General features: G+C 40.9%; 2 protein-coding genes across 3 annotated transcripts; one reads left to right on the top strand and one right to left on the bottom strand.

The window, feature by feature from the left end:
- Positions 1–7,833: 7,833 nt before the first annotated feature.
- LOC310990181 (phospholipase A2 inhibitor) lies at positions 7,834–9,735 on the bottom strand. The gene is made up of 3 exons (XM_083977456.1): positions 9,707–9,735; positions 9,452–9,614; positions 7,834–8,217 (listed from the first exon to the last, which is right to left on the bottom strand). The coding sequence occupies exons 1-3, from the start codon at positions 9,722–9,724 to the stop codon at positions 7,916–7,918; spliced, it is 483 nt and encodes a 160-aa protein (XP_083833582.1). The 5' UTR covers positions 9,725–9,735; the 3' UTR covers positions 7,834–7,915.
- Positions 9,736–16,598: 6,863 nt separating this feature from the next.
- pex12 (peroxisomal biogenesis factor 12) lies at positions 16,599–20,610 on the top strand. Of its 2 annotated transcripts, none has more exons than XM_083977454.1 (4): positions 16,599–17,034; positions 17,751–17,887; positions 18,035–18,570; positions 20,015–20,610. In XM_083977454.1, exons 2-4 carry the CDS (start codon positions 17,765–17,767, stop codon positions 20,445–20,447), a joined length of 1,092 nt encoding a protein of 363 aa, XP_083833580.1. In that variant the 5' UTR covers positions 16,599–17,034; positions 17,751–17,764; the 3' UTR covers positions 20,448–20,610. The 2 variants fall into 2 exon arrangements, with proteins under 2 accessions (XP_083833580.1, XP_083833581.1); XM_083977455.1 differs by having other exon boundaries at positions 16,801–16,807.
- The last annotated feature ends 4,945 nt before the right edge of the window (positions 20,611–25,555 follow it).

Raw genomic sequence — 25,555 nt, 5'->3', positions numbered from 1 at the left:
CAGCCTTTTTATTATTATTCTTTATTTCCACATACACAAACAGTAAACAGTTTAATGTAGAGTAGAAGGGAACATGCCAGTGAGGTTGAAAATGTGAGGAGGGCTTATGGAGTGACCCCAACCATTACCATTTACTTAGAGAGAACAATATTTTAAAAAAGAGAAAGAAAAAAAAGAAAGAAAGAAAAGAAAATAAACAAAAAAAAAACACAAGAAAAAACAAAAAAGGAAAAAAGAGAAGAACACAAAGAAGAACAAAAGAGCCTATGGATATTGAAAATATTGATTGATTTTGTATAGTAGAATATGATTAAATTTCAAAATTAATTTAGTGTCAAAGCCAAAGTATTAAAGATATCACTGTGTCCAATGGCTGAAACTAATTTACCAAGACTATACATATTAGATATTTCATTATATGTCAGCTCCTCCCAGCAATTATTACACTTTATTGTTAAGCTCACTACTCAATCATCAATCTGGATTCAGGAAAGAACGGCCTTCTTCAAACCTGCAGAATCCTTGATTTTTGTTTCAAATCAAGTTAAAAGTCAGAAGTCAATTTCATTTATAATTCACAATAAAAGTAATCTCAGCATACTTCATATATAGAGAAGGTCTAGACCAGTGTTTTTCAACCTTGGGGTTGAGACCCCATGTGGGGTCACCTGGAATTCAAATGTGGTCGCCTGAAATGTCTAGTAATTGATAAAAAAAAAGAAAATTCTAATAAAAAATGTTTTTTAACTAATTATTATTCTTTTTAAAATTATGATTAAAAACACCACACACAATTTTAAACAACTGTATTCTATACTTTTACTTTCAGTATTGAGTTCAAATAAAATGCAGCATATACAAATACCTGAGCTGGTGCATCTTGATTGATGGGTCACCAGAAATTTGTGGTGTCAAAATGAGGTCACGAGCCAAAAAAGGTTGGGAACCAGTGGTCTAGACCTTCTCTTCATAATAATATCTACAGATACCCGACAATTTGTCCTGCAGAAAGTGCTTTACAATTTACAACCATTAAAAAAAAGGGGACTTGTAGGATAAAAATCCTACAAGTCCCCTTTTTTTAATGGTTGTAAATTGTTTATCTTCTTAATAAGGTGGAACAAATACAAAAACAAAATTTAGACTAGTGCCACACTGGTGAGGTGTCATGGGGATGTGCCAGATCTGAGCAGGTACCCCCCGTGGCCCTACTGGGGCCCAGTTAGCAACAACCCACAGGCTGAATCCGGCCCTGGGATACAGGTGTTGACTTTGAGGCTTGAGTTTGAGATGTAAAACTACAATTACATTGAAATCATCTGATGCCCATCAGTGTGACATCAGTGTGTTGAATTAATGAAAGAAAACAGATTCTTTTTTAAAAAAGTCATTAAAAATGTGTCTCTCTGTGTTTGTTGTAGGGATTTCGTGGGAAACTGAACAACCGAGACGACTCCTCTGGTTCCTGTGAGTGACTCAAATTGAAGTGATGTTTGCTTCAATCAGCCAATCATATTCTGAGCATATTAAAGCAACTTGCTTGACCTTTAAACCCTGTGAACTGTTTAATATCCAATGTTGATTGTTACCTATGCATACTGTTTGTGTAATAGCCTGTGAGCTGCTTTACGCTGGATTTTCTCCTCAATAAAATATTTCAGAAGAGATAAATGACATGATTGTTAATCTTATTTCTGCACACACAAATAACAAACACAACCTTTTGTAATCTCTCCATCTGTAAGTTGTAAAGCTACTTGTTGGAGGCAGTTAGTGTGCACGTTTTGTTTCCACACTTGTATGAAGGCAGGAATTAACTTCCCACCTATGACAGACATAACAGAGTCAGTTGGATTATTTTTAGCTGCCTTCTTATCTGTTGGTTTTGTGAAAAATCTGCCCTTTCTTTCTATCCCCTGCACAAAGCCCCGGTCCTGTAAACTGGGTCATTCCAGTGATCATGAGATTTTCCAGAGAGCAAAAACAAAAAGAGTGTCTCTGATAACATCTACACGCTAAAATAATCTACTACTGTGAAATATTTTCATGTGCATTTAAAGTTACCTCAGTGGATTTAAGTCAGATCTAGTTTTTCCATTTTTGCACAATGGTTTACAGCTGCATATTATATTTGATAACGATAATGTGATGTTCAAATGCGAGTCAACCACCCAACAGGAAATCAATGTTCTCATCTGAGGCTGTTGTCAGTGGAGAACAAACCCTGCGGAGGCGCCGAGAGCGACAGCAGAGCAGAGGATGTGGTCGGAGGGAGAGAGCAGCGAGTCGCTCTCTGCACCGAGAAGCAACGGAGCCGCAACCTCCTCTCTCACCACAACCTTTGCAAACAACACCTGCATCTGTGCAACAGGCCTCCAAACAACACACCTCTGCAACAAACTGTTAGTTCTGTGTCAACTGAAGCTCCGCTCTGACCCCACAGCTGTTCAGAGTCATCAGCTGCAGCCTCAGCAGTTTAAAAATGAACATGCTTTCATTATATGAGTCTGTGAGAGTGTTGGGAAGATTTAATTTTTAATTTTTTACTTTCCTCACTCTCTTTCTTTAAATTTAATCTTATAATTGTTGCAGCCAGAATAAAGAAAGGAAAATACTAATTGTGTATTTCTTGGTTCATTCAGGTAATAACTGTTTCTTTTAAAAAACTGACTCTCTTCAGAATAGTACACGTGTCTATTTAAAGTTTAAGTTTTTTGAAGTACACAATTACACACAGTAAGTCTTATATCTCTTCTTGTAGCAAAAAATATTTATTTTAAAAGAAAATAGCTTTATTTCTGGAGACACCTACATATTAAACATCTTAAAGGACGTGAAACACAAGAAATTAAAAGTGTGAAACAAGTTTTTAAATTTGTCTTAAATTTGAATCTTGATTACAAATATTATCATTAACATCTTGTTTACCTGTAATGACGTAAAATACATAATGTACTGACATTATATTCATGGTTCTAATGCTGATATTACAACCAGGAAACATTTTGTGCCAGGACTCTTCAGTTCATTTATTTATTTGCCTACCGTATATTAAGTCAATGATTGGGCTACAGTTTTTAGTGCTACACAGTCATCAGATGTTTGATTGATTGATTGATTGATTGATTGATTGATTGATTGATTGATTGATTGATTGATTGATTGATTGATTGATTGATTGATTGATTGATTGATTGATTGATTGATTGATTGTGTATAGATTTACATCATTATTTAATCAGCCCACTAAATTTAACTTACTAAGTCACAAGTATTGTATGAGAAAATAAGTAATCTAGGCACACATGTTGATTTGTAATCATTCAATATTTTTTTTTTTTTTTTTGCAGAACAGAAGCAATGTAGGGACGGTGTAATGCTAAATGAACCCCACATAGGTAACAAAATGAAGTTTACTTAAAAATCCTTGGTCATCAACTCTTCTTTTGGAGGTGTAATGCTGTGTTCATTTAAGATGATTTTTATAAGTGTAAAGTGACAATATATAAATCCCTATGATTACATCAACATCAAGTCACAAATACAATGGATCTGAAAATATTTAAAGGGTATTTTACAAACTTTCCAGGGTTTTATTTGAAGTATTGATCCATAAGACACTGCATATTTGTAAGCAAAAACTTACTTATTGTAGTTTTACATTTCCTCTCTCAGCTTCTCTCTGGAGCTCTACAGTGTATATCAACAGGTCAGTGAGCCAATCAGAAGAGAGGGGGCTCCCAGTCTCTCTTCTGATTGGCTCTATACCTTCTTTATAATCAAAAAAAGACTTGGAAATTTCACTTTATACAACAATGGACCTTTAACAAACCAGCCAGTGTGTGTGTGTTCAATACAATCTGGCATTTTTGTTTAACAGCTCTCACAGCTTTTGATGAGGGGGGAACTGAATGGGGTGTGTAACTTTGGCAATGGAATCACATCATTCAACCTCAGAACACTTTCATATAGGCTATTTGACATCTCACACTCCTACTCAGAATAAATGGACATTATCTGGGATCTGTCTCCACCTGCTGGACAGCCAGTGCTGTTACAACAATGAGCCAGTCCAACAGCTGGACACGAAATTCACTACAATTCAATTAAAGAAAGAAACCTTAAGAAACGTTGCAAACAAGCTGTTTACATCACTATTGAATGAATTTACATGTGATTACCATTTATAAAGTCATGTAAATTGGATTTACAATCAAACTGTGAAAATATTATCTAAACCAAATCATCATTTACCAGACTCTATTAGTAAACTCAGGTTGTTAGCTAGACAGCACACAAGCATGGCTATGCGAACAAATAGCAAGAGAGTGACAGGGACAGAAAGGGTTAATAAACATTCGGTCATACAGGCAAAGCAGCAAGAAAGACGGTGGAAGGCAAGGCAGAGAAATGTAACAACACACTTGTACTGCAAGGGGTTAGGTGGAGACAAAAATAGAGCTAATAGTAGAGTCTCAGAGTTCATCAGATAGCAAGAAATAACTTCAAATAAATATTGACATCCTCATATTTGCTAGCATCTCAGCTATACCACAGGAGCTGTATGTCATTTTGCATTTAACAGAGTGGTAAGAGACAGATATGATGTTGGGAAACTGCTCACATGCAGGACATTTCCACCACTCTGTGTCATCCATCAGAGATCAGAGAAACAACTCCCCCTCCCCCACTCGGGCCCACCACTGAGTATAATGTCTGAAATATCCTTGTCTGTCAGTCAGTCAGTCAGTCAGTCAGTCAGTCAGTCAGGCACTGTGAGGTAAATCTCCCTCTAATCCCTGTTGTTCCAGTCTGTTTTGCTCAGCTTTAAAACCTATTATCTAAGAAGGGCAGGGAGGTTGAATTTGTCTTTATTGATTTCACTTCAGCTAACATGGATGTGCAGTCCCACAGTCCCTCGGAGATCTCCTCTTGTATCATAAGTGGACTAGTATCAACTACATTTAGTTCACCTCTGTGTGGTAATTACAGTGAGGTCCTCTCCAGACATATTTTATATGGAAAAATATTCCTCTCCCATAATTAACATTCTGTTTAAACACACTTTTCTCTTACATAAAAAGTGCTCATCTACATTTACTTCCTCATTGGGAAACTCTGGATCTGGTCTTGTGCTTCGACCATCGCTGCTGCTTACACTGTAGCTTAAGTGCAAGAGCAAAAACATTTGTATACGTGTATAATCACTATAATATAAGATTAAATTGGTTTGGTTTTCATAGCCTTACTGTATAATTATTCTTTTATACAAGGGTCTTGCTTTTGAGAGTGTCGCCATCTTGCGCCACAATGTTTGAACGGCAGCCCGAACGGAAAATCCAGCCAGCCAGAGAGTTTCGTATGCATCAATAAACCAACGAAGGAGAAGGCTGAAGGGAAGAAGAAGGAGTAGGAAACAGCAGACATACTGTATATTAAAATAGTTTCAATTTTCACCTCATCAGTCCATGCTCCTGAAATACTCCCAGTCGTGGTAAACAGTTTTTTTTGTCCTCAGAGGCCACCGTCACTTTGCTGACGAGAGGGGTGAGTGCGAGTGAGTGAGTGCTGCAGACTAGAATCTGAACACTAGATATCACGGTTTTACCCCCATTTTACACACTGGACCTTTAAAGGAGGAAACATTATAGAGACTCAGATGAGCCACTTATCAGCAGGGGTGAGATTAATAATAATAATAAAATAAATAAATATAAAGGTATATGAAAAAATAATCCTGCATGAAAATAAAAATAGTATATCAGCAGTGGCGTGCACAGGGGGAGGACAGGGGGGGCAGTCGGCCCCCCTCGTGGCCCAATTGTTGAAAAACATGTGCTAAAGTGCCCTCTTGGAAGCCAAAACACGTACTGTGCCCTTTTTTTTCCTATTCGCCCCTGACCTTCAAAAAGTCTGTGCACGCCACTGTATATCAGTCTGCTGTTAGTCCTGTCTGGCCTCTGTCTGTAGCCCACAAATTGAATGAATGTATTCCAATCCAGCAGTAATCATCCTGACATCTGGCCTTTACTGTAACCTCAATAGGACTGTTTCTCTTTCTCTTTCCCCCATGGGTCCAGCACTAATCCACTGTGGTGTTAGGAGCCATATGGTCCTTATCAAAGCCTCTGTCTCTGCTGCTGTCCGTCTATCAGACTGTCTCACACTGTAAAAATAAGTGTCTAAAATGTTTTGGAGACATCTGACAGTATCCAGACCCCAAACATGGGGTGCATCCGGAAGAAGTTTACAAAGTTTACTTTGATATTATGGATTGCACTTTGAAAGATTTATGTTTTGAATGAACAGTTATTATGTTCAACTACTAGAGTTACATAGAAGCAAGAGAATATGGCACAAAAGAGACAACACAAATGAGAAATAACAAAAGCTGATTCAAAACAGTTGTGAGTGTACACAACTTGCAAATTGGTTGTAAAAGCTGTTGGTTTGCAACATGAACAAAGAGAGCTCAGCTGGAGCCCAAAAGCAAAACCATATACTCACAATGGCCTGTAGTCAATAGGTGTGCAGCCTCCACAAATAAGAATCCTGCTGCAGTGGAGGAAGAGGAGAGATGAATGATGTCTGTAGCTGAGGAGTAGATCCATCTCCAGGGCTGGCAGCAGAAAATCCCTATGTTGGTGGAGGTCTAGGCTGTAAAAGACACTGTCAGTGGGGATGAACTTTTTCAAAGGTCCAGGTAAATGGGTTGAGGTCAGACAGGTTGGGAAAGTTTTAAGATGTTTTACGTACATCTTGATATCAAACGTGGCCCACTGGCTTCCATCATGTGAAAAAAAAAGTAAAACCTTTGCTTTGAATGTAGGTTGCACTGAATCATGAACTAGTTATAGGTGTTGGGATCTATTCATCACACTCAGGGACACAGAACTTTATACAGAGATTAGTTTATTCTTGAGTGTATCAGTCCTACTGATGATTGACAGTGGACATGTGGAGCTTGAAGGTGTTCACCAGGACGGGAATGAAAGACTGAATTGTGTTGCTTTATGGGAAATGTAGGATCCAAAGTTCTTGGGCTAAAAGTCTGGAATCAACCTTATGAAATAACCCTTTACCACATTACCAATAATTAGTTATCATACATTTTCTTAGTGAATTGTCTGTATTGGTGGATTTAAAAGCCTCTAGTAAACTACTTTATAAACAGTAATAACACTGTGTGAACATTATAGTAAAGCTTTTATTTACAGGGTTAGAAAATCTCTGACTTAACTAAAAATGCTCAATGTTTCTACAAAGAAAATATATATTTATATATTTTTAAATATACATGTCAGGGATTTCAAGGTCTGGAAAACACCCCGTTGCCCATAAAGTTGGAATACATTTTTTTTAACCTCTTCTCATGAAATGATTGTGACATTGTGGTTTATTCTTGATAGATAAAGTGTATATCTTCTCAAAACTTTATTTAACCTTTGCAAACTGTACAAAATTGGGTGTATTGAAGAATAGAACTGAGGGCCTTGTTGCAATTTTTCAACCTTGGTCAGTTTAACAGAAACACATATATTTGAGGTGATTTTATGCATAAGAATGTCCAATATTAAGTATTAGTAACTGGGACAGTGTATAATCATTGCACCTGGTCAAAGGTGATTTTTAAGCTACGTTATGCTCTTTTAAATGGGGACAAATAAAGTGTTTTTGAATTGTATTGAATTACTGATGTGTATCAATAGGAATAATAATAGGAATGTGTCTCAAAACAAAATTATTCCAACTTTATGGGCAACAGTGTATATTTTGAAGTGGAAACGTGACCAAAAGCTCAAACTACAGTGTCCCCCAAGTCTTTTTTGTCCTTTCAAGTAATCACCCAGGAAGTGAACACTTCAGTCTCTCCTCTTCCTCTCTCTTCATCACATTGGTTTTTCATACTGGTTTTTCAGGAACCGTGAGTTTGACTCTGTGACTCGGTGTCCCAGTTCTTCCCACTGTTCCTCTTCCTGGTCCTCTCGGCCATCACCAGCGCCGCCACCACGGTGACCAACACGGTGATGGTGATGACGAGCACGGTGGCGGTTTCGGCGATGCAGAGCCGGCTGTCCACCCAGGCCAGCGAAGCCCCCGTCAGCTGCGGCGGGTCCTGGCAGGTCACGTTCCTGTAGTCGTCGACGTGGAGGTGGCGGACGTGCAGGATCTTACTGAAGACACGATGCAGATCGCAGTCACAGCTCCACGGGTTTCCTGGTGGGGCAACAGGAAGGATGAATAGTGGAGGAAGAGTGGTGAGGGGAAAATGTAGATTAGAAAAGTCAACTGTGCTCTTTATTCTGTAATAACATCCATTTTAAAACTCCTCTTATCATAATTTAATTATTCATTCAAACAGATTGTCTTTAGTATTTGGCTTTTCTGGGTGGTCCTATTCTCATGAATGGAATATTTAATCCCTTATCATCTGGTATAATTCTTTAATCACGCTCAATGATAAAATGATTGGAGTCGTGGTGGTCAAAGGGGTTACATGCTGTCATTCCAACATACCACCATTCCGACATACCGCTATTCCAACATGCCATTGTCCCACCATTCCGACAAGGCTTTCAATATAAGGAAATGTACCCTACTCAACAGGTGACTCCCTCCTACTTATCTATTGTTGGAAAGGCAGGATGTTTAAAATAAGAAAAAAAATACCGTCATTCCGACCATAGGAGGCAAAAATTGTCAGAATGATGGGACATTTGATAGAAAATTAAGTTTTGACATTTAGACAATTAGAGACCTATGCTGGACTGGTGGGATGTTGGAATGGCGGTTGCCCCCCGGTCAAAGGTGAAGGGTCAAAGGTCAAAGGTCAAGGTCACTGTGACTCACAAAACCCTTTTTTTGCCTTGAGTTGTCAAATTATATGATAATTATGGGCAGGGTTCTATTAATATCCACCAACCTGCCAAATGTGGGTTAAAATTCACTTTGGTGGCTATCAATAAAAACGTACCGCCCAATGAGGTAACTGTATCGTTCAAAGCCATTCTCCCTGTAGCCCTGTTACTGGTCAGTCTCCGTTGTACCCCATGAACACCACATTATGACATGTCATACACTCATTGGCTGCGGACTTACTTCACAGCACGCAGTGGCGCGCAGCGTTTGACTACACACTCACACGTGACTATGACAGTCATCTGTCTTTTTTTTTTCTTTCTTCCATTTTAATGGCTAGTGGACTTTCTGAATGGCTAGTAACTTCAGAAACTTATCAAGCACATTGGATGGATCAAAAAAGGTATTTAAAGCCCTGATTATGACACAGTTTAACTCAACAATGATGAAATATTATGTCCAAAAGGTTAAAGGTCAACTTCACGGTGACATCTGGCCATTATTCAACACTGGAGGAGGAGAGTGTGAGTGTGTGGTGCATGGTCACATCACATGATGAAAACAAAGTGAACACAGTAGGTGTCGTCGTCACCTGACAGCTGGATGTGTGTGGCTGTTGTGTGCAGATTGATGAAGGTTTTAAACTTGAGGTGATGAAGGTTGTTTCCATCCAGAGCCAGGACGGCCAAGCTGTAGAGAGGAGCCAGAGCATCAGTGTCTATCCTGGAGATGTTGTTGTTACTCAGCAGGAGCACCTGAGACAGACACACACACATACACACAGACAGGTGAACATTAAGACAACGTTGTACACATGATCCTTTCAGCAGTTAGGTGCGTACTGTACCTCCAGTCCAGGCAGCATGTCCAGGCTCCCCTGCTGCAACACAGTCAGTCTGTTGTTTTGCAGATAGAGCTGCCTGAGCCTGGAGAGGCCCCTGAACACACCAGGGTTTACGGACACCAGCTGGTTGTAGCTGAGATCCAGCTTCTCCATGCTGTCCAGATACTCCAGGCTGACGAGAGGAGGACGAGACACAGAGATGAATGATCAGAGCTGGATATCGTCTCTTAGAAAACTGACAATTTTCAATTTCAATTCAATTTCCATGTTTTCCCATATTCCGTGCTGTAAACTGTTTTCTTGTCTGTATACAACTTCTATTTCACGTCTGCCCGTCCTGGGTGAGGGATCCCTCCTCTGTTGCTCACCGTGAGGTTTCTCCAACTTTTTCTATATTAAAAGGGTTTTCTATGGAGTTTTTCCTCAGTGGATGTGAGGGTCTAAGGACAGAGGATGTTGTTATGATGCCATGTAAAGCCCTTTGAGACAAACTGTAAAAATTGGCTATACAAATAAAGTTGCCTTGCCTTGACTTACCAGGTTGATATGACAAACCTACAGTATTACAGAGGCTAATGGGATTTCTTGGTTTCCCTCATCAAACTCATCAAATACGCAATCCAACAACTCCAAAACGCTCTGGTGGACAAGTTGTGACCTGCACATTCACCACGCTATGAGATAATAACGGAACATTACGAGACAGAGTTGTTTTAGAGGTAAATTCATGCAAAACCACTGATGCGCGTTCCCGTCGGGAACAGTTCTTCGGCAAGCAGCCTCTGCATTTGCTTAGAAAACAACTCTGTCTTTTAACGTTCCATTATTATCTCATAGCGTGGTGAATGTGCAGGTCACAACTTGTCCACCAGAGCGTTTTGGAGTTGTTGGATTGTGTATTTGGTGAGTTTGATGAGGGAAACCAAGAAATCCCATGAGCCTCTGTAGTGTAGCTCTGAGCAGCTCGCGGCTCTGCTCCGTCGTTCTAAAAATAGCTTGCACCGACAATTAAGGGTAACAAACCTACTCCTAAGGGACTATAGGGATTATGGCAATGGGCCAATTTGCCAAAATGTTGAACTATCCCTTTAAGTTGTGTTTGGGGGTCAAATGAAAAAGTTTCTGACCTTTAACCTCTGATTCTGGTCTTTATTCTGAAAAAGAATAATGATCTTGATGTATTAACTAGCTGGTCAGTCTTTGGTGGTGGGCAGGTTATGGACAGTTGGTTTTTTAGAGATAAAAACTATCAAAAGGCCTGAAAAACAAACCAATGAGCTTGAAGAGGCCCACCTCTCCATAAAACTCAGGGGGGACTGTTGTGTTTGTATCAATCGTAATGTGTTTTGTTGTCTGGGTCGCAGCGCTGTTATTTCTGTTCAGCTGCTCTGTTTGGCGTCATCAGCTCGTCAGAGAGGGATTGACCTTCCATCTACTGTCCACTTGTGCTGGAGAGAAGCTGCTCTGTTTTGTTTGTTTCGTGATCTGGCAGCACTCACTGTCTTCCCTTTGTTCCAGCTCTCCTCTCTCTCTGTTCTCTCTCTGAGAGTTTGTAGTTAGAGTTGATAAGGCCAAATAACTCATACATACGCCTGATTACAGCTTGTGTTGTTTAATGGCACGATGATGGAACTATTCAATGTGATGTGCATTATAGGGTATATTTTGGTTTCCAGTGTTGTCTAATTTAGTAGGAAGAAGGCTTGAGTTGATACATGTTGTAGTGGAAATTTTCCAAAAAGAAATCTCAGTTAGCAAGTGTGAAAATGTTGATTTCAACAGCTTTAAATCGATTTACATGTTTTTTTCCTTGACAGAAGATTAATTTCAAAATAATGGAGATACATATGACACAAATGATACAGATGCCAGTACTGGACCTCACTGGTTTGATCCAAATTAAGATACAACAGTGTTGGTAAAGACTGAAAGAATTCTCTTTAGAGAATGTCTCAGGACAAGGTGAAGAGCTCAGATCGTTGATGAACTAGATGTATTATTGTATTAGTAGCTTGTTGCTACACAGTCTGGTATCAAACATCAGGTCAAGGAGAAGAAAAGATGATGGCATAGACTTTTTTTCTTTTTTCTTTTACCAGCACTGACAATAAGGAGGAGGAGTCTGATGGGAGTATGGAGCATGGTGACAGACCGGTAGTACCTGTATCCAGCTATGTAGTGTAAGTTGTTGTGCTCCAGTCGCAGCTCTCTGAGAGCAGACAGACTGGCTGAGAAGTCGGCAGGGAGAGTTGTCAACTGGTTCCAGCTCAGATCCAGCTTCTCCAGAAAAGACAAAGAGAAAAATGCCTGTGAAGAGAGAAAGAAGAAAAATCGGTCACTGTTTGTTCCCATATTTTAAAACAAAAGAAATGTTCTTATTTCTACTTCCATCTCTTATCTAAAAAATGACACTTCAACTCCTTTCATAGCTTATTCACAACCTGACAATTCATCTGTTTGTGGCATTTACCCATCAACTCTCTTTTATTAGTTATTTTTATTATTTTTTATTTAGCAAAACTTCATCTTCATCTTGAAACACTGATATATTTACTTTACCCATTCCAATGAAAATCAAGATTTTAACTTGTCATGTGGGGCTGCTCTACATATCACACCACCAGCCAAAGTTTCATACATCACAAACATAATGAACAATTCCTGTGATCTTGTGTGAATTAGGGTGCGGGGCTAAATGCACTACACAGAGTAAGAGTCTGCTTTAGCACAACTACTAACAGCCACCGTCAATTAGAAGCCAAAGAACAAATTAGACACATAACAAAAGCTATTTGTACTAATCATTCTGATGATCCATCTGCTAGTCTGTGGTTCTGGTCTCAACATAGACTCCTCACCCAGGTCTGGGTCTGACTGAGACTCAAACATGTGGCTGAGTCTCTCTGATGTTTCCTCCTCTGACCATCTTGATGTTCTTTTACTTGAGCCAGCTAGGATTTCAGAGTTTGTGCATGATGGGTACCTCACATAATTTATGTGATTATGTTATATTTTAACTTTCATACACGTTTTTAATTACTATACTATTCTTCAGGTTGTATATAGGATGGTGTGTATATTATATGATGAGTATGGGAATGTACAAAACATTATGTGTATTTTATGTTTTATGGACTAAAGATGGAAATTAACTCGGTGCACCTGTCTTTTCTGGGGGTTTTTCTTTTTAAAAATGATTAATGTAAGTGCAGATTGTCCCTAAATCAAACCAAATCAAACTCTGTATACCTTTCAGACAAGGTTTAACATTTAAGATAGTTGAAGTTATTAACTAACTTCACATCAACTCATTTCAATACTTCACTTGATCTGACACTTCAAGTCCAACAACGTCACACCAACATGGAATCAATCTTTTCCAACATTTTAAGGAAAGGCAAGGGGAAAAAATCCTTCCTGCCATCCCATCGTTTTTCACCTGTGAATGTATTTCCTGTATCTGGCTGTTTGTCATCACCAGCACCCGCAGGGACCACAGTCCGCTGAAGGCTCTGGTACAGATCTCTGTCAGGTTGTTTCCTCCCAGCTCCAGCAGCCACATGCCGTGCGGGAGGCCCCTGGGAACGTGATGGAACCCACGATCGCGACAGTCAACCAGGTCGGCGTGCTCATAGCAAATGCACTCATGCGGACACTGGTGTGAACTCTCGACCGATGGGAGCAGCAGCAGCAGCAGCGGGGGCGAATGGAAGGCCAACAGAAGGAGGGGGGCCAGGAGAAGAAGACTCATATTTCTGCCAGGGCAGTTTGTCCAGTGGAGCAGTTAAAACGTAGGAAGGTTAAAGAAGCCGTGAGGTTTATTTCTGCTCTTGTCTTTGCCGAGCCTCGCAGTCAGTGAAGATGGAACTGGGAATAAAATAAAATAAAAAGACAATTTGTTCAGATCAGTTACTGCAAATCAGACATACAGTGACATGCAAAAGTTTGAGCACCCCTGGTCAAAAGTTTTGTTGATGTGAAAAGCAAGTGGAAGATGAAATGATCTCCAAAAGGCACAGATGCCAAATTCCCTTTACATTTTAAACAATATATATATATATATTATGTCCATCTTTTTTACATTTTCAAAATGACAGAAAAGGAAAAGGTTCCCCGCAGCAAAAGTTGCACAATACCGTTTGAGCATCGCCATCGCGATGTGTGCACGTTCAATAGTCACATCGCAGGACATGCAATGTTTTCCTTTTTTTTTTTTTTTACAAGTTAACTTAAAGAATCATTAAAGCATTTTCCAATATTAAGTTATCTGAGAGCTCAAGTCTCCTGGGTTTCCCATTCTTTTGCAGGCTGCTGCTTTGTTTCCCCTTTTCACTCTAAAATTGTAGAAAACAAAAATAATACACTGATATTGCTTTCAATATTGCTGCTGAGTTTTTCATGCTTTGCATGCCACTGTGAATGTTTTGTTGGTATAATAAATGTTTTAAACATTTCTTAATACCTTGTGACCACCTGAGCCCTGTATGAAGTTTTACATACATCTGAACACAGCTCTGTGTAAATATCAGCCTTGTACAGTATAGAGAGACTAAGCGGAAGAGAAGGTCGCCATGGGACCTCAGTTCTGGAAAATTTTTTCCATGCAAGTGAATGGGAGTTGAAATTTTATTTTGTGATCCGATTGAATTGTGTCATGAGAAAAATATATGACCATAACCTATTTAAAACATCGCGTTTCATGCCAAGAAATCAGCAGTTTGTCACAAAACGGCAACAGAAGAATGTATTTTGTTGGAAGACGGCTCTACGGACAGTGACAGGCAGTGGAGTAGCTGACACGGGAAAGGGCGGCATGTGGTGTGCAACGTCACCTACGCCACCTGTAGTCTTATAGATTCGGAATTTTATTTTATAATAGTTTTACAACAAACTGCTGATTTCTTGGCATGAAATACGATGTTTTAAATAAGTAGAGGACGGTCATATTTTTTTTTCATGGCACAATTCAATCGGATCACAAAATTAAATTTTAATGTTCACTTGAGGTCCCACGGCAAGCGTTACTTCCTGTGTCCGCTGGACCTCTTTTGTCATTGTTAGCTACATTAAAAGCCACACTGACTGTGGTTAATGTAACAGTTTAGTTACCGGTAGGTTTGGACACCACCACCTTTTGTTTAGGTTCAGATGAATATTGGGATTTTAGTTAAAATAAGCACTTCCACAGCATCACATGCCCTTTGTTAACTCTGTGTCATAGGCCTAATAACCTGCTGCACAGACGACCTACAGTATGACCTTGTTTTTCACAGGACAGCGTCTGTCCCTCCATTTGAATAAAAACAAAACAAAACAAAAAACAATTTGGCTTGTTTAACCATGAACCCTTCATATTGTGGAAAACAAAATATTCATGTGCACAATACATAGTGTTTCAGCACTGGTACGCTCACACAAACTCCCTACAATCAAATAACAGCATCAAAAGCACAAGCACCAAATTATCACCTTTACATAACTGGATTATTTTAAAATCAGGTCATAATTATGACGCTTGTTTTCAACACAGGTTTTTCATTTTGCTCTATAGCCTTCTTTTCACACCCAAATGTAATTGCATAATCACAGCCATTAAGAGGAGTGCAGCGGAAAAGGATTAAATTCAGCGAACATCTCTGATGACTCTGTTGTTTCATGTATGACATAGTATGAAAGCAATAACAGTTTTTCTGTATTCATTTCTAATTCACTGGAAAGCAATGGGCTGTTTGTTTTTTCATAATAATTCATGCACAACATAACAGCTATATGATTAAGAGACACTGGACAAAATAGTTTTGTTGATAATAAACTTTTCACTCTCTCATATAACTGGAGGACAATAAAACTTGTCAAAATCTGTCAAAACTGTCAAGTGTTAATTTTCAAGGTGAAATCTGATCAGCTAACATAATGACACTGTAAAAAACACACTGAAATGAGTGTAAAATTAATATGCAACAACCACCTGACTCACCATTCCTGTTGATGAGGAATCCAGACGTCTCCATCCTGCGTCAACGACTTCTTCATGTCTTCTGACTTCACCACACAAAACGGCTCTGTGAGGACGGACAGGGAGACGATGAGACATGGAGAGGGAAACAAAGACAGTGATGATGCTGATGCTGATGGAGACTCTTAGTGCAGTCAGCTATGTCAGTAATCCTCTAATCCTCTCCAATCACCAAATGTTTCCTCTCATCCACTGAACTCTGGCAGTTTGTCTGATGTTTTCACCATGTTTTGGTTTCTCTACCCCCCCTCTCGCTTTCCCTTTAATACCACCAGGGAGCCTTGGAGTCCTTCCATCTGTCTGTTTTCGCTGACTTAAATATTATATAAAGACTCTTAACAGCTTGAGACGAGTTTGTGTGTGAACGACTGGGTGAGCCAGATGGGCAGAGGAACAGAACCACAGCTGATTTTCACATAGACATGCATCACTGCTGTCGCATAAAAGGCTGGATAGGTCAAATGTAGACTACATGTATGTTTAGATAAAGGAACAGACTGAAATTGTGCTATATCTATGTATGTAATTATAAGTAGGCCCGTTTAAATAATTTGATAATATTATAATAATAGCAATTATAATGTAATGGTCTGTATTTGGTAAATTGTCTGTATTTATATAGCGCTTTTTTTTACTATATATATATATTTTTATTATTATTATTATTATTATTATTATTATTATTATTATTATTATTCTTTACTGGCAAATTATACAATTTCCTGGATTGAATTCAGTTCCCATCCTTTAATTTAATCCTGATATTAATTTCATGAATGGATTTTTTACAGGAGCCTGAACAAACAACCGGAACTACGTCCACCTACGTCATCACGTTTTGAGTGCGGAAGTAGTGGTTGTTTTGGAGTGCACCACCATGGATGCACCTGTGGATGAACTGTGCATTGCCAGTGAACACAGGAGACATGGACATTAACAAGCGTGTGTTTGTGTGTGTGTGTGTGTGTGTGTTTACCGGGACCAGGGGTGTGTGTGTGTGTGAAGTGACCGTGTGATGTTCACGGAGACCGGGGAAACGTCAGCAACCTGCTCCTGCTAACTTCCAGGCTAACGGCTAACAGAGGGAGGTACGTTGACCAACCAGTTCTAGACCACATGTCTGCATGAATAACCCGGGTCAGTCCAGTCTGGCTCCTCTGGTAACGTATAAACTGGAGTTAAAGCAGCGGTGCAGTGTGTTGTTGGTGTTTCCTGCAAACGGAAGTGCTTTAATTTAACGTCTGACGAAGTCTGAAAAATCAGAGCCTCCATCTACCAGGACAGCTCAGTCTGATCTGCTGACTGCTGCATCACGGTAACATGATGTCACGGCACTTGACTATTGATTATTTAATTCACACTGTGCAGGAACTCTGCAGTGAAGGAGGTTAAAATTCAACTTCAAATGAACTTTAACTCCCCACAGGTCAATGACACCTCCTCTACTGATCCTACAGTCCATCCACTGGTTCTTGTCAGTAAGATAAGATAATCCTGTATTTGTCCCACATTGGGGACATTTACAGAAATGTATAGGGAAGATAATGAATAAAGATAAAGAAAAGCAGTAATAAAGTATGGTTAAGATTATGATTAAGACAAAATAATAGATAAGGAGAAGTATAAATGCACATTGATCAGCTGCAGGGAGGAAGGACTTGTGATCTTGAATGAGCACATGCTATCTTTATAAACGGGCTAATATATTATAAACAATGTTTCAAGTCTGACCCAGCTCATCATGTGTGGTCGGTCTGGCTCCATACTCATCTGCATAGTATGTAAAACTGCTTTTTTAGTGAAGCATTTTGTCTGAGATAGGAAGATATGATATAACTTGTATGTGCAATGTAAAAATATCGTCACTGGTAAAATGGCCATGGTTCATGTACGCCGGGAAGAAACAACTGATGAAAATGAATGGTTCCTACTTGTCAAACCACTTATGAAGTTAGAGAAACAACGAAAACATTATTTTCTAAAAAGAAAAGCTGGTGTTGAGCATTGTTTCTTCTTTCTCCTCTGGTGTAGTGACCAGCAGCACCATGGCTGGGGCCGGAGCTCACCTCACCTCCACCTCTGTCAACGAGCAGCCGTCTGTGTTCGAGGTCCTGGCTCAGGAGTCTCTGATGGAGGCTGTGAAACCTGCGCTGAGACACGCTGTCAAGGTGAGTGACATCACAGTGACATCACTCAACCACACCTGGACAAAAAGCCAGGGGACCGATTGTTTATAGATACAGGGAAATGAATGTCAAGTTCATCATCAGCGAGTGTTGTGCGAGTGTAATAATGTTTCTTTAATTTGACCTCAGGTCCTGGCGGAGTCCAACCCGTCTCTTTTCGGTTGCCTGTGGCGACGCTTCGATGAGCTCTACCTGCTGTTGGACCTGCTCCTCCAGAACCACTTCCTGTCCCACTGCAGCGCCTCCTTCTCCGAGAACTTCTACGGCCTGAAGAGGGTCTCTGGAGGACGGGCGTCGTCCGTTCTGCTGGGCCTGCGCGGGAAGTCGCACTGGCGATCTCTCCTCCTCCTGTGCCTGGTGCCGTACCTGCGGGCCAAGCTGGAGGCCGTGCTGGAGCGGCAGAGGGACGAGGCCGACTTCTCCATCCAGCTGGCGCAGACCAGGAGCCAGAGGCTGTACCGGGCGGCCGTGGCGGCGTACCCCTACGTCAGGTCGGCCTGGCAGGCGCTGAGCTTCTGCCAGCAGCTGCTCTTTATCTTTGGAGTCGCCAGGACCCACAGTCCCCTGCTGTGGCTGGCCAGGGTGAGGCTGGCACGACTTAATGCCCAGGATTTAAGAGACATGGAGCTGAAGAGCAGCAGCAGTGGATACCCAGCTGAGCAGAGGTACAGTCAAATCCCAAAAGTGTCTGCATATTACACTTAGAAAGTAAAAAATCAAAAAATATATGTATATAAATACACACACACACTCGCACACATATCATAAACAGAAGAAATAAGACAGAATTTACAAAAATAACTTAAAGGGGAACTATGCAAGATTTTTTTACCCTAATTAAACAGCTTTAGAGTGATTGTGATGGTTAAATAAATGACTTGTAACTTGTTTCAGGGAGAATGGAGGCTCTCTGTCTTCCATGTAGCGTTTCTTGGCCGAAAACCAACTTGGCAAGATAAGAGCCTCCGACCCGGTGTCCCAGCTTTTGTCTCAGCCGCGACACAATCACGCCCCCATAACCCGTAATCTCTTGTTTATGACAGATAAGACTACACAAATATACAAATTGTAACATCGTATATGATCTACCGCTCCATGGATTGCTTTCTCGACGGCTTAGTTGAAAACAAATGCACATGGCCGGGAGGAGGGTTAGCAAAACAGTGGAAAAGCGACCGGACTTGCATAGGTCCCCTTTAATGTGAAATGACAAAATCTAGCTGACAGAATGTGGTGGTTGATGTTGCAGGTTAAAATAAAGTTAAATACAATTTGAGAGCTAGTCCACACATACAGGGCCTTGCAAAAGTATTCATACCACTTGAACTTTTCCACATTTTGTCACGTTACAACCACAAACTTAAATGTATTTTATTGGGAGTTTATGTAATAGACCAACACAAAGAAGTGCATACGTGGAAGGAGAATGAAACATTGTGTTCAAGACTTTTTACAAATTGAACTTTTTGGCCTTCATGCAAAACACTATGTGTGGCAGAAATCTAACACTGCACATCAACCTGAACACACCATCCCGACCGTGAAACATGGTGGTGGCAGCATCAGGCTGTGGGGAGGCTTTTCTACAGCAGGGACAGGGAAGATGGATGGAGCTAGATACAGGACAATCCTGGAGGACAAGCTGTTGACTTGAGACTGGGACGGAAGTTCACCTTCCAGCAGGACGACCACCCTAAACACACAGCCAGAGCTACAACGGACTGGTTTACATCAAAGCATTCCAGACCTGAATTCTGTTGAGAATCTGTGGCAAGACTTGAAAACGGCTGTTCACAGACGCTCTCCATCCAATCATCCAAAGAAGAATGGGCACAAATTTCAGTGTGTAGATGTGCAAAATTTGTAAAAAGTCTTGAACATCATGTATCATTTTCCTTCCACTTCACGTTTGTGGTTGTAACATGACAAAATGTGGAAAAGTTCAAGCGGTATGAATACTTTTGCCAGGCACTGTACATACTAAGTTTTGACTTTGTCTAGTTGAGAAGTTGCTGGAAAGGTTCAGATAAAGGAGGCAAACATATTCTGGAATCAGTCCAATGTCAGATCTGTAATCCATTACCCACAATGCATTGCTTCTCTTTCCAGCCTGGCACAGAAAGCGTGGTGGCTGATGTCGCGGGCGGCGAGGGGCGTGGCCGTCCCCCTCTCCACCTCTCTGTCCATGGGCGTCTTCTTCCTGCAGTTCCTGGAGTGGTGGTACTCCTCCGAGAACCAGAACGCTGTGAAAGGCCTCACCTCCCTCCCTGCTCCTCCGCCCCCCCTCCACCTGCAGGAGGAGGAAGAGGAAGAGGAGGAGGAGGAGAAAAGCCGCAGGGGCGAGCAGGGAGGGGAGACCGAGCGCAGGAGGTGTCCCCTGTGCCGGAGGCCGCGGACCAACACCACGGTTCTGTCCACCTCCGGCTTCGTCTTCTGCTACCGCTGCATCTACATGTACGTGAAGGCCAACCACCGCTGCCCGCTCACCGGCTACCCCACCGAGCTGCAGCACCTCGTCAAGATCTACTCACCGGAGAGCTAGACATCCACAAACTGCCCCTGCATCACTTAATCTGTGATTGTTTCCCTCTGCAGCCTCATGCTGAGTGTTGAGCAGCTGCAGGACGCTGTGGGAGAGACAATGGATCATTTTGTTTACTTTTATATAAAAAAAAAAAGATCTCCCAGTGTACTCAAAACTTTTGATTCATCTTTTCAGGCCTGAATTAGATGTACAGTTTAATTTCTATTTCAGACCGAAAAATATTCAAAACTTAAAGGGGTAGTTCATTATTTTGCACCGATAATTAAAGGTAATGAACCTACTCCATTGACTATAGGGATTATGGCAATTTGCCAAAATGTTGAACTATCCCTTTAAGGGAGAAAATCCTGCTGTATGTGCTCTGTGATCCTTTCACTGTCCCCCGTCTGTGCCTTTTACTCGGGTGCGCAGTGTCAAAACTGCGCTCACTGGCCAATCAGAATCTGTAATCGATATCGATATGTAATATTCAGTGTTATTTATCTGTGCTGTACATATTGTTAGATAATTTATTTGACACAAATTGTTTTCCCCTAAGAATGTTTGCAATGGCACTTCTTCTACAAGGTATTATGTAATAATCAGTTAAGTACTGTGACAAATAGAATCTTTGATTGGAAACACAGTGGTCAGTGGTCAGTTACTGCAACAGAAATCTATTAGTCATCTCAAAAAGAAGATGTGGCCAGTGATAGTACTGTGACATTATGATTAATTGATTATTAAAACAATACTTTCCAATAAATGTTAATCATATTAATTGAATGAATAGTATTGCATTTTACATAAGGAATGAAGGGATATCTGACATTTTTTTAATGTAAATTATTTTTTTATTTTAAACCTAACTTTTGAAAGTGAAGCATCAGTCTGTCTAAAGATCTTTCTCTGAAAATGTTACTTTAGTGTTAAGCTAATGTGAAGCTTTGATGATTCTTTTCCAGTGAATAAATGCAACAACAATTTTTAAAAAGGTGTGAAGTTTTCTGATGAGGCAGAGAACAGATAGCTGACTCATTCTGTGGTGACACGAGACATTGTACAGAGATGGAGCTCCAAACCTTCAAGGTAGATGTTGACATAATGGGAAATGCAGACAGGACACAGTTAGCTTAGCTTAGCACAAACAGCTGAAACAGGAGGAAACAGTTAGCCCAGCTCCATCTAAAGGAGATTTACAGGTACTGATACAAACAGAGGCCAGGTGAGGGGGGTTTCAGACGCTGTTCCCTGATGCTAACTTGTTCAGATTTGAGTGTACTGATGCAATAAGTCCAATATTAGAGTCAGGTTGGAAATCAGGTGGTAAACAAGCCCCCAGACAGCCCTCACCATTTTCCCCAGATGACACTACAGTAAATCACTGATTTCCTACAAAGGGGCGTGAACTCCACCAAGATACAGGCTAGGGATGTCACGATTACTTGGAGTGGAGCCATGTAGGCAGATCAGCACAACTTGCATGGAACGAAAACAAACGTAACATTGAATTAGTAGGAATTTAAATGTTAGTGTGTCATTTGTAGGCAAAACAAAATAAAAGACCCCCTAAAAAACGATTTAAATAAATTTAAACATTTGGTATAGATGACAACTAATTACTGAAATAATTCAAACATTTTCTCCTGGGGGATTAATAATTGGCCCTGTATTAATAGATATTTAAAATATTTTGTGTATATAATTAGTTATGTAATTATATTTCGGCTTTACTAGATTTTTACACATTCATAGTCTTGTGAAATTAATCAATGCATAATAATCGTGATATACAGTGATTATTTCTCTTCTTCCGTTTATCCGGGCCCGGGTCGCAGGGCAGCAGTCTGAGCCAGACTTCCCTCTCCCCAGACACTTCCTCCGGCTCTTCCGGGAGGATCCCATGGCGTTCCCAGGCCAGCCGAGTGACATAGTCACTCCAGCGTGTCCTGGGTCTTCTCCCGGTGGGACATGCCCGGAACACCTCCCGAGGGAGGCGTCCAGGGGATGTGGAGGAGCAGCAGCTCTACTACGAGCTCCTTCCGGGTGACAGAGCTCCTCACCCTATCTCTAAGGGAGCGCCCCGCCACCCTGTGGAGGAAATTCATCCAAAGTTCATGACCATAGGTGAAGTAGGAACATAGATTGAGCAGTAAATCCTTCTTCACCACGACAGACCGACACAACGACCGCATTACTGCGGCCGCTGCACCAATCTGACTGTCAATCTCGTGCTCCATCCTTCCCTCACTCGTGAACAAGACCCGATACTTGAGGCAGGAGCTCTCCCCCGATCTGGAGGGGGCAAGCCACCTTTTTCCAAAACCATGGCCTTGGACTTGGAGGTGCTGATTCTCATCCCAGCTGCTTCACACTCGGCTGCAAACTGCCCCAGTGCATGCTGGAGGTCCTTGCTCGAAGAAGCCAACAGAACAAAATCATCTGCGAAAAGCAGAGATGAAATCCAGTGGCTCCCGAAGCGGACCCTCTCCGGCCCCTGGCAGCACCTAGAAATTCTGTCCATAAAAATAATGAACAGAACCGGTGACAAAGGGCAGCCCTGCTGGAGTCCAACATGCACCGGGAACAGGTCCGACTTACTGCCGGCAATGCGAACCAACCGCCAAAGAAACAAACAAAAAACGACACCAAAAAACGTGTTGTGGGTCAAAAATGCCAGAGCAGATCTTCTTCCCCCTCCACCCCTGGTTAGCCTAGCTTCTAACCTTTGGACAGAGCCATAATAGCTGTTTCCTATATGTTTCAGGTGTTATTAATGCTAAGCTAGGTTAGCATCCTGCTGGCTATGTTTGGTACTCAGCAGCCACCGGCGGGTGAAATAGTCAGTGAATTGCTTTATTGAGTTTCCAGACAAAGTTTAACAACAGGCCCACTTAAAAAAAAACAACAACAAAGAAACAGATCATTAGGATCAACGCCACAACATTACAGTGAGACTAATAAAAAAGGGCTTCAATAAAATGTCCACAAACCCTGAAATGAAACTGAGTGTGAAGAAATCACAAGAGTCGCCTTCCCTTTTTAAGCTCTCGCAAACACAATTCATCAACAGGAAATCAGGACAAGAAGGGAAAAGAAGGAAAAAAACGGACCGAAAGCTCGAAAAAGGGACAAGTATAATCATCAATAATAGTCACAGTAATAGATTGCTCGAATAGCGTGTATTGCACATGTGTACACATATATGCACTTTTATATACATGTGAGTCAGAAAGAATTTAACACATGTTGTCTCGTCGCAACAGGAAAGAATCTGGATAAAACGACAGCACGGACAGAGAATAATCAGGAATGTGCTTGTGATCAGTTCCAACAAAACAAACAAACAAAAAAAAAAAACTGCATTTTCAAATTGTTCAGTCGAGAAAGTTCTGCCCTCCACGACAGAGGGAGGGGAAACACAGAGAAGGTGACGGTCGCACTGATACTGAACCTCCTCTGTCCCACTCTCAAGTCCACCAAAAAAAAAAAGAAAAAAGAAAAAAAAATGAAAATCACCACCCCCACCCCCCGAATAAACCAATCACAGCAGGACACTACAGTTACACCACAGTATCAAACATATCAAGAAATATACAGTATTAAGTCATGTAGTAAAAATCGTCAGAGTGTGTGAAAATGTGCGTTTCACCGTAGTGTGGGTGGTGGCAACAGTAAAGCTGTGTCGCCTCTTGGACTTGGTGGTGGTGGTGGGGGGGGGTTGCCCTGACAACACGGACCATCAGACTGTGTCAACACTATTCATATTGTATTGTTAAGAGTTGAAAATGTACACGACAGAAACTCCACTGGTGCACATGGTTCTCTAGTGACCCCCCCCTCCCCCTCCTCTTTTCAACAGGTGTCAATACACACACACACACACCAGTCACATCTGGCCACTGAAACAGCTTCTTCTTCAAGCTTCAGCCCCGACCGAGCAGCAACCACCACCACAGACAGGATCGTTCTGAGGCGAGCCTTGTCTTTTTGTTTTGATGCCAACAAAGTCTGAGATGAATTGTTTTTTTGTTTTTTTCAGTCTGACTGTACTGGGTCTAACCAATCAGTTCACATTTTACCATTTGTGCCTTTTGATTGATGCGTGTGTTGCTAATACCTAATAATTCAACTGAATTTTCCATTTAAATCTTGATGATTCTACATCAAGGATCTCACTCTGCCTTCCTCACGATGCCTTTCTTTGAGTAAATATTAAGACAAGTTGTATTTTTTTCCAAACTTCTCTCTCATCTCTGCTGTTTTACTGTGAACCAATACTGGATCACTTCCATTCATGCACATTTACCACCCACCGCACAAATTCTCCAGTCAAATGTTATTAAAACATTAAAACAAGACTAAGGCACAACAAAATGATGGGAGTAAAAGAGCCTGAGAGAGAAACCTCAAGCGAATGAGAGCAGAGTAAAAAAAAACACGATAAAAAAATGTGACACCTATGTTTGGGTCATGTTTTAATTTGGAAAAAGGTCCTCATGGCTCGGTTTTCATTTGGTTTGTTATATGTTCAGTGAAAACAGACAACAGCAAGTGGATGGTAATTCACTTACAGAAGTAGACACTGCTTCTGTTTAAAAGATGATGATTTAAATTGACATGCCCGAAATAAACAAATTGATTGATTGAAACTCAGAAAAGCTACTATTGGCCGGTTGAATTTGAACTGATAAGCTCAGACACTTTGACTTCTAAAACCCTGATTTCCTCAAATAATAATTTGCTTTTGGAATAAATATAAATTGTTGAGAAAATATAAAAAATATATTTCAATTGGATATTGATTTCTTATTGACAGGCTCTTCAGCTGTGGTAGTAGCTGCTTGCTCGTCTCACCGGCTGTTTGTTTTCAACCCGGCTTATTTCCACCATCAACCCGTCCACTGTGACCCCTGCTGCAGGCAAACTGGCCTTAGTGTTTTACATCAGTACAAAAAGACAACACCGAACCGCATGGAAACACAGCTCACTCACTCACTCAATCATTACAATCCGTCCATCCCACCTGACAGAAATGCAAAAACAAAACAGCACTCATCCACACGTGTAAAAGCTAGAGGGAGCTCCACGATTAAACGAAAGCTGTGATGCTGTGTCGCCATGGC

This window comes from Trachurus trachurus (assembly GCF_905171665.1).
Source record: "Trachurus trachurus genome assembly, chromosome: 8".
Taxonomy (NCBI): domain Eukaryota; kingdom Metazoa; phylum Chordata; class Actinopteri; order Carangiformes; family Carangidae; genus Trachurus; species Trachurus trachurus.
This window is presented reverse-complemented; position numbering and strand designations above follow the sequence as displayed.

Excerpts from the sequence above, each read along its gene's own strand:
- LOC310990181 (XM_083977456.1), bottom strand. Across the intron at positions 8,218-9,451 it reads CACACACATCCAGCTGTCAG|GAAACCCGTGGAGCTGTGAC; the intron begins GTGACGACGACA and ends TTGCCCCACCAG.
- pex12 (XM_083977454.1), top strand. The coding sequence starts at position 17,765 with ATGGCTGGGGCCGGAGCTCACCTCACCTCCACCTCTGTCAACGAGCAG. Across the intron at positions 17,888-18,034 it reads CGCTGAGACACGCTGTCAAG|GTCCTGGCGGAGTCCAACCC; the intron begins GTGAGTGACATC and ends ATTTGACCTCAG. Across the intron at positions 18,571-20,014 it reads GGATACCCAGCTGAGCAGAG|CCTGGCACAGAAAGCGTGGT; the intron begins GTACAGTCAAAT and ends TTCTCTTTCCAG.